Genomic DNA, 8,760 nt, shown 5'->3' with positions numbered 1-8,760 from the left:
GTATTCTACAATTAATAAAATGTTTCCGGGTGAAACATTTGCCAGTTACGTTGGATTTGAATGAGGTTTTACCGATGGAGCCTTGTTTGCAGGCTTTGCAAGTGGTGCATCTGCAGACGCCTGTGGCTTGTGTGAGCCAGCTTACTGTGGTGCCCTTGGCTATTGATTTGAATACACTGGGTGCCAGTTTGTTGTTTATATTGGCAGCCTTTTGGAAAATAACTCTTGGACGTTCGGGCAGGTGTCCTTTGAGAATTGGATCTTCGAGTAACAGATGCCAATGTTTATTAACTATGCGTTTGATCTTATCAGAATCTTTATTGTGTTTAGTAATAAATGATACTCCAAAATCAGTGGATTGTTTATTTTCACGTTGGTTAAGTAGATCCTGTCTGTTTAGTGTGCTAACTTTTTCAATGTCCATTTCCAGTTTTGTTGTACTGTATTCCCTATCAATGAACCTCTTTTTTAGGACATCGGTCTGTTCTTTAAATACTTCAATATCCGTGCAGTTCCTGCGTTGGCGTCTAAACTGGGCGTCTACAGATGCACCTCTTGCAAAGCCTGCAAACAAGGCTCCATCGGTAAAACCTCATTCAAATCCAACGTAACTGGCAAATGTTTCACCATGAAACATTTTATCAATTGTAGAACCATTTACATTGTATATCTTCTCGAGTGCCCATGTGGACGCCAGTATGTGGGCCGAACAGCCAGGCCGCTGCGGGTGCGCATACTGGAGCACATGGGCACCATCCGACGACACTTACTTACCCACAGCGTCTCTAAACATTTTTGTATGTACCACTCTGGAGACCCCTCAGGATTAATATATAGAGCAATAGAACTGGTTCCTCACAATTGGCGCGGGGGAGATCGTCTCACACGACGTGCACAGAAAGAGACGTATTGGATATACCAACTCCATACTCTGACACCTATGGGTTTGAATGTCGATATCGTCATAGGGGCTTTTATCTAATCTAGGCGCCATTCCATTATTCTGTGTGCCACTTATTCTAACATGGTCTGCTTGCTCTCCGTTCATCTGTTCTATTGGAATTTTTATCGCCTGATTTTTATTTCTTAGTGTAATTTACCCCAACTCCCTCATCTTATTATTCGTCTAATTATTTTTCATTATTTTAATATAGCAAGACCACTCATTTGATCTTTTATCTATTTTATTACAGATACTATCGCAAGGTCAATTATATTTATTGATTGGTTCACCCATGTCACATGTTATTTATCCCTGCCTTTTACCTTTGTATCTGAGACATACTCCAAACTGCATTCAGCAGTTTGACTATTTGACCACTAGAGCGCACCATCGAGTCACATTTACCACCCACTGATGGATTAATATGGTTTTTGTGTATCAATGTATTCCTATACCTTTCATCAGGCATTTATAACGTATTTATATCGATTGTGTACTCTTTTATATGTTAGACATCCTGTTGAGGTAATGTTTAAATAGGGTATACCTCCAGCTGTGGCGAATCTACTGATCAGTATGCCCATTGTGTATTTATTCATTTCAAAATATCTTTTTATTGATATGTACTGTATATTCGTCCATCAGACGATCAGATTTCAGTCAAGTTGAGGTTTTGTTTATAACATTACTGGCTATCACGAATCTACAACACCAAGTAAGGAACTAAAGCCAGCATGTACCACCAATCAGCTGCAACGGGCAGCTATTTCAACGCGCACACTTGTCTCCACACTCACGGGCCTGACGAAGCACGTACCAGTGCGAAACGCGTAGCCCGAAGAGCGTGGACAATTTTGGACATCGAAGGCTTCCGTAGTCACCGGCTTGCGAACAACTCCATCCCTGAACTCCGGACGCGGCGGACAGCGGGGTATATCGCAGCAAGGAGACCGGAATAGCCACATTGACTACCATACTCCACAGTGTGAGGGGTTTATTATTTGTATTACTTTCGCTTTTTTACTGTTTCCTAATAAATCCTGTATTTTAACTCGTACTATCCTGGATGTTTGTGGTACACGTGGGATATCTACACCTGTCCAAACTGTGAGTGCAAGACAAGGCGGGGGGACATCCTGAGCACCCACACTCCAGACAAAGAAACCTTTTAGGGCTTTGACTCAATATATGTGAGTCAATATATATATTTTTTATTGCCACCTACGTTATCGCCACTGTTACACCAGTAGCATTAGAAGCGGAGCACCTGGAACTCACACCGTTTGGGGAACATCAGTTGGAGAGGATTAAAGACACCTTGTGTAACACTGACTTACACTCGGCCGTGTAAGTCACTAGTATTGTAGCATAGTCTTACCCATTCCACCTATCCCCCCACCTCCGTGCACCCAGCTGCATGCAATGCCACAGCTGCATTTATTGTGTTTATTACAATTCTTTATTTTATGATTGTCACTGATTATCATATGTACATCTCTTTTTTTTTATTTATTTTTTAAATTTTTTTATTGTTTTTATCAAGATACACATCATATAATAAACTTTGTTGTACATATACTGGAGGAGCATTGACAGGTAAGGATGTTACAGTAGGCCTCAGCAATCCTTCATCTTTGCTTAAATAAAGTGTTTGTTTTACTCTATTTATTACTGTAATATCACATGCTCCCAGTTTGGGTTTTAGTAGGGAAGCAGCCGCTTCCTCGTGTGTCTCTCTTGGTGACAGGATAGAAGAGAGAAGGACAGAGAGGAAGAAGAAGAGGGGGAGGGGGGAGGGGAGGGGGGGGTAAGTCCACTTATTTGATTTTTCAAAATACTTAATTATGAGTATGTCATATGCCCGGCCATATTTCCCATATTTTATGGAATTTGTCCATTTTTTGAGACAGTTTTGCCGAGAGAAGTTCCATCGTCTTTATTTCCCGGAGTCTTCGTAACACTGTCTGTTTAGATGAGGCATTTGCCTTTTTCCAGGCAGCTGCTACAGAGCAGCGGGCTGCCATGAGTACATGTGTTATCATCTTACTTTCTGCAGTTTCTAGGTCATCGATTGGTTTAGCCAGCATCATGGTCAGTGGGTCCACCTCAATCTCTACCCCCAGGTATTCGCGGATCAATGTTTTGATCATGACCCAGAACACCTGAATCTTTGGACAAGTCCACCAGATATGAACCATGTCTCCTTTTTGCCCGCAACCCCTCCAACACACATCTGGGGTCCCGGGGAAGATCTGGCTCAACCTATTCGGGGTTAGGTACCAATGAAATAAGATTTTGTAAATATTCTCTTTGATGGTAGTGCAGATTGATGTTTTTGACGCTGCCTCCCAAATATCCTCCCAGTCTTCCCTATCAATGTCTACATTTAAATCTTCTGCCCATTTGAGCATATAATTGTGTTGGGAACAACCAGCTGACCTCGCCAGGCCCTGATAAACCTCCGAGATCAACCCTTTGCAGTAATACCCTCTCCTACACAGTCGTTCGAAATTTGTTAACGGTTGGAATGTCGATTCTTTGGAGACTGTTTGCAAATAGTGCCTGATCTGGAGGAAGCCAAATACAGGCAGGTTTACTGTCTGGTATTTTTTCTCCAGTTCTTGGATCGATAAGATCTTACCTTTTTCCGTAAAATCATCTGCCACCACCATCTTTAACGGTTTAAATTTATTGAGTCTCTGTGGGAGCCAGCCTGGGGGAATTCAGGGTTATTAAATATGGGCGTTAGTAGTGTGGGCTGAGCCATCAGACCGTGTTTTTCTTTATTTTTGGCCCATATTCTTCATGTACATTTAATTGCTCCCAGTTTTAATACTTCCGAGGCGGTCTCTCTACCCCTCTCAGTCCACAGAGTGGCCGGGAGAGAGAGAGAGGTCTCGTGTAGGCAGACTCTATCCCAATCCAACAACTTGTAGTTGGGTCATTGTTCCACATTATCACTTGTTTAAGTTGGGCCGCTAAATAATATTTAATGATATCCGGGACTGCCAGGCCTCCGCATTCTTTTGATGCTAGCAGGATAGTTCTGGCTACCCTCGGTCTTTTATTTTGCCAAATAAATTGGAAATTTCTATTTTGCATATTTTTCAGTTCGGACATTGGGATATCAATTGGGAGAGTCTGGAAGTAATACAGTAGTCTTGGTAGGATATTAATTTTGACCGTGGCTATTCTTCCTAACCAAGATATCTGGTATTCATTCCAGCTCTGAAGGTCTTTTTTTAGCCTCTCAAATAGAGGCGGGTAGTTATATTGGAACAGCGATTTATACTCCCTTGTTATCTGGATTCCCAAGTATTTGATTTTTGTGGAGCTCCATTTATAATTAAAATGTGTTTGTAATAGTTTAACCTCGGGGTTAGTAAGGGATATATTCAATGCTTCCGACTTATCCATGTTGGTTTTGTACCCCGAAATTTTGCTGAATTTGTCTAGTTGTGAGTGTAAATTCGGGAGTGAAGTCAAGGGGTTGGCTAGAGTTAGGATAATGTCGTCAGCAAAGAGGGATATTTTATAGTTCGTCTCTCCAATTTCAATACCACTTATATTTTTGTCTTCTCTAATTGTCGTTGCCAAGGGTTCGATGGAGAGAGCGAATAGAAGCGGAGACAAGGGGCATCCCTGCCGAGTACCATTCTTTATGTTTATACGGTTTGAGTCTCCTCCTGGGAGCTTCACTACGGCCATGGGCGTTCTATATTCGGGCTCTAATCCCCTCTAGATATTGGCTCCCAAATCCAAATTTAATTAGTGTTTGGTCTAAGAAATTCCACCTGATCCTGTCGAACGCCTTTTCCGCGTCCAGGCTCAACAGGATGGCCTTTGTGGATGAGAGATGTACATGGTCGATTATGTTTATGATTTTCCTAGTGTTGTCTGAGGCTTGTCTGCCAGGAATGAACCCCACTTGATCTATGTGTATTAGTTTTGGGAGTATGGGGGTTAATCTGTTGGCTAGGATTTTGCTGAAAAGTTTTAGGTCCGAATTAAGGAGGGCTATGGGGCGGTAATTACCACACTGTAGTGGGTCTCTCCCTTCCTTTGGTATGACTGCTAGATTGGCTTTAGACATAGATGGTGGAATGTCTGTTCCCTCCAGAATGTACATCTCTTTTTATTGTATTGCGCTCCCCTACCCTGTTGCAACCATTCCCTAAGGATCGTGGGAGATTCTCCATCGGGGTGAGCTGCTACAATCTCGGGCCAGTATAAAACTTTCTTTTCACTGCACTATTACGTTTCATTTACGGTATTATCACTTCATACTGTTACTCTAATTTGGGAAGCGCCCCAGTCCTTTTCTTCTGCTTTCTAGAAAGATGTCCAACCTTTTTTGAACAAATCTATTGTATCTGCCATCACAGTCTCCATAGGTAATGAATCCCACACTGTAACTGCCCTTACTGTAAAGAACCCTTTCCTTTGTAGCTGGTGAAATCGCCTTTCCTCCAACCTTAAGGGATGGCCCCGAGTCCTTTGCACTGCCCGTGGGATTATAGTTCTTTTGAAAGCTCCTTGTATTGTGCCTGAATATATTTGTATATACAGACGTGCCCCGCTCGTACGGCGGGTTCCGTTACCTGGCGCTGCTGCAAAGTGAAAATCGCTGGAAAGCAGAACCGGCGATTTTCGGCTCCTGTGCATACTTGCAGTCCCCGTTCTGCGCCTGCGCGACCTTGGCCATCCCTGTTCTGCGCATGCGCAGACATGGCGGCCCCCTTCTTGTTGCCGCCGGAAATCGCCGAAAAAACTGAACAAGCGCCAAACGTAATGAACATGGGAACAATTGGGAAATGCTGTATGAGCGGAACGCCGAAAAGCGGAGCGTCGAAAAGCGGGGCCCTACTGTAGATATTTTGCAGAGTAGACTGGACCAACACGGCTATTTCTACTTAATATATAGTTAGCATTTCCCCTCTTAGACGCCTCTTTTCTAATGTAAACAATTCTAAATTAGCTATCTTCTCATAAATCAGATTTTGCTTCTCCTTTATTAATTTGGTGGCTTTTCTCTGCACTCCCTCTAGTTCCATAATGTCTTTTTTATGGAGTGGCGCCCAAAATTGTACTCCATATTCAAGGTGTGGTCTTACTAATGCTTTGTAAAGGGGCACAATTATGTTTACTTCCCTTCCATCCATTCCCCATTTAATGCAAGATAAGATCTTGTTTGCCTTTGCAGCTACTGCCTGACATTGGGGATTATTGCTAAGCCTGCTGTCTGCAAGCACTCCTAAATCCTTCTCCATCAAGGATTCCCCTCATTTTCTCCATTTAATTTGTAAGTCGCCTGTTTATTCTTGTTTCCCAAATGCATAACCTTACATGTATCTGTTTTCAGTCTATCCAAGTCCCAGGTGCTTGTGTGTTTAATCACGTACAATAAAAGATGTCCAACAAAACAAGTATACAATAGTCATTACACTGCAGGTTCCACCACGAAGACACTGGACTGAAAGTGTAGGGTGAGCTTTCTTTACCTGTGCTCCTATGCCAGGCGTCACTCCATGTCTCTTCCACCCTACAGTGGACACCAACGTCTCCAATTCACGAAGTTTCCGATCCTTCTCTTTCAGTTCAGCCACGGCCTACAAAGAATTTCACTTATCACTACAAATAGTACATATGTGTTACAAGACTACGGATATCTTACTTGGTCCGACAAAAATGTGCAACGTTATATACAGTATTCATGTTCGTGTTGCAGAAGCCTATATGAGTGTAACCCTATAACGTTATATACAGTATTCATGTTCGTGTTGCAGAAGCCTATATGAGTGTAACCCTATAATGTTAGTATATTGCCCCCAGAGACGGTTCTGATCTTTTTTTTTGTGTTAAAAAACATGATTTTCTTCAGCTGCCACGAGCAAGGCCCTCATTTCCCCTCTGTATGTCTGTCCTCAGCTGTATGTAACTGTTTATGTAATATACATAACTCTGTACCCCGCTGCGGGGCATGGTGCCACGTCACAGACAGACGATAATAATCACTAGCGATAATAATCACTAGCTTGCGAGGTTACCATGTTATCCTTGAGCCTGCATTGGGCTCCAGGAAGAGTCCATTGTAACCTCTAATACTTAATGTTTCTCCCGCTTATATCTCCTGAGCGGAGCATCAGATTCTAAAAAGAAAAACTGCATTGGAAAAAAAGAAGTCTCTTAACAGTACGTGTGTGATGGCGACCAGCGCAGGCGGCGGCGGCAACAGCTGCCAAGTACATTCTACTTTCTGACATCAAATCTGAGAGCACGAAAAGGAGAACTGGTGTTTTCTACCCCAACAGCCTCAGTCTCTGTGCTACCCCAACACCCAGCCTGTCTCTGTGCTACCCCAACACCCAGCCTCAGTCTCTGTCTCTGTGCTACCCCAACACCCAGCCTCAGCCTCTGTCTCTGTGCTACCCCAACACCCAGCCTGTCTCTGTGCTACCCCAACACCCAGCCTGTCTCTGTGCTACCCCAACACCCAGCCTCAGCCTCTGTCTCTGTGCAACCCAACACCCAGCCTGTCTCTGTGCTACCCCAACACCCAGCCTGTCTCTGTGCTACCCCAACACCCAGCCTCAGTCTCTGTGCTACCCCAACACCCAGCCTGTCTCTGTGCTACCCCAACACCCAGCCTCAGTCTCTGTGCTACCCCAACACCCAGCCTCAGTCTCTGTGCTACCCCAACACCCAGCCTCAGTCTCTGTGCTACCCCAACACCCAGCCTGTCTCTGTGCTACCCCAACACCCAGCCTGTCTCTGTGCTACCCCAACACCCAGCCTCAGTCTCTGTGCTAACCCAACACCCAGCCTCAGTCTCTGTGCTTCCTCAACACCCAGCCTCAGTCTCTGTGCTACCCCAACACCAAGCCTCAGTCTCTGTGCTACCCCAACACCCAGCCTCAGTCTCTGTGCTACCCCAACACCCAGCCTCAGTCTCTGTGCTACCCCAACACCCAGCCTGTCTCTGTGCTTCCCCAACACCCAGCCTCAGTCTCTGTGCTACCCCAACTCCCAGCCTCAGTCTCTGTGCTACCCCAACACCCAGTCTGTCTCTGTGCTACCCCAACACCCAGCCTCAGTCTCTGTGCTACCCCAACACCCAGCCTGTCTCTGTGCTACCCCAACACCCAGCCTCAGTCTCTGTGCTACCCCAACACCCAGCCTCAGTCTCTGTGCTACCCCAACACCCAGCCTCAGTCTCTGTGCTACCCCAACACCCAGCCTCAGTCTCTGTGCTACCCCAACACCCAGCCTCAGTCTCTGTGCTACCCCAACACCCAGCCTCAGTCTCTGTGCTACCCCAACACCCAGCCTCAGTCTCTGTGCTACCCCAACACCCAGGCTCTGTGCTACCCCAACACCCAGCCTGTCTCTGTGCTACCCCAACACCCAGCCTCAGTCTCTGTGCTACCCCAACACCCAGCCTGTCTCTGTGCTACCCCAACACCCAGCCTGTCTCTGTGCTACCCCAACACCCAGCCTCAGTGCTACCCCACCACCCAGGCTCTGTGCTACCCCAACACCCAGGCTCTGTGCTACCCCAACACCCAGCCTGTATCTGTGCTACCCCAACACCCAGCCTCAGTCTCTGTGCTACCCCAACACCCAGCCTGTCTCTGTGCTACCCCAACACCCAGCCTGTCTCTGTGCTATCCCAACACCTAGCCTCAGTCTCTGTGCTACTCCAACACTCAGCCTGTCTCTGTGCTAACCCAACACCCAGCCTGCCTCTGTGCTACCCCAACACCCAGCCTGTCTCTGTGCTACCCAACACCCAGCCTCAGTCTCTGTGCTACCCCAAC

The 8,760-nt window shown here is 45.6% G+C and overlaps 2 protein-coding genes across 4 annotated transcripts in view; one reads left to right on the top strand and one right to left on the bottom strand.

The window, feature by feature from the left end:
- The window catches only part of SLC16A3 (solute carrier family 16 member 3), a 140,938-nt gene that overhangs the window by 39,540 nt on the left and 92,638 nt on the right, over positions 1–8,760 (top strand). The window lies entirely within an intron of this gene.
- The window catches only part of CCDC57 (coiled-coil domain containing 57), a 94,233-nt gene that overhangs the window by 37,115 nt on the left and 48,358 nt on the right, over positions 1–8,760 (bottom strand). For all 3 annotated transcript variants that reach the window (XM_075579982.1, XM_075579980.1, XM_075579981.1), the window contains one exon: positions 6,445–6,552. In XM_075579982.1, coding sequence (XP_075436097.1) covers positions 6,445–6,552 — 108 coding nt within the window. The remainder of the gene's footprint in view (positions 1–6,444; positions 6,553–8,760) is intronic.

This window comes from Ascaphus truei, chromosome 22, assembly GCF_040206685.1.
Source record: "Ascaphus truei isolate aAscTru1 chromosome 22, aAscTru1.hap1, whole genome shotgun sequence".
Taxonomy (NCBI): Eukaryota; Metazoa; Chordata; class Amphibia; order Anura; family Ascaphidae; genus Ascaphus; species Ascaphus truei.
This window is presented reverse-complemented; position numbering and strand designations above follow the sequence as displayed.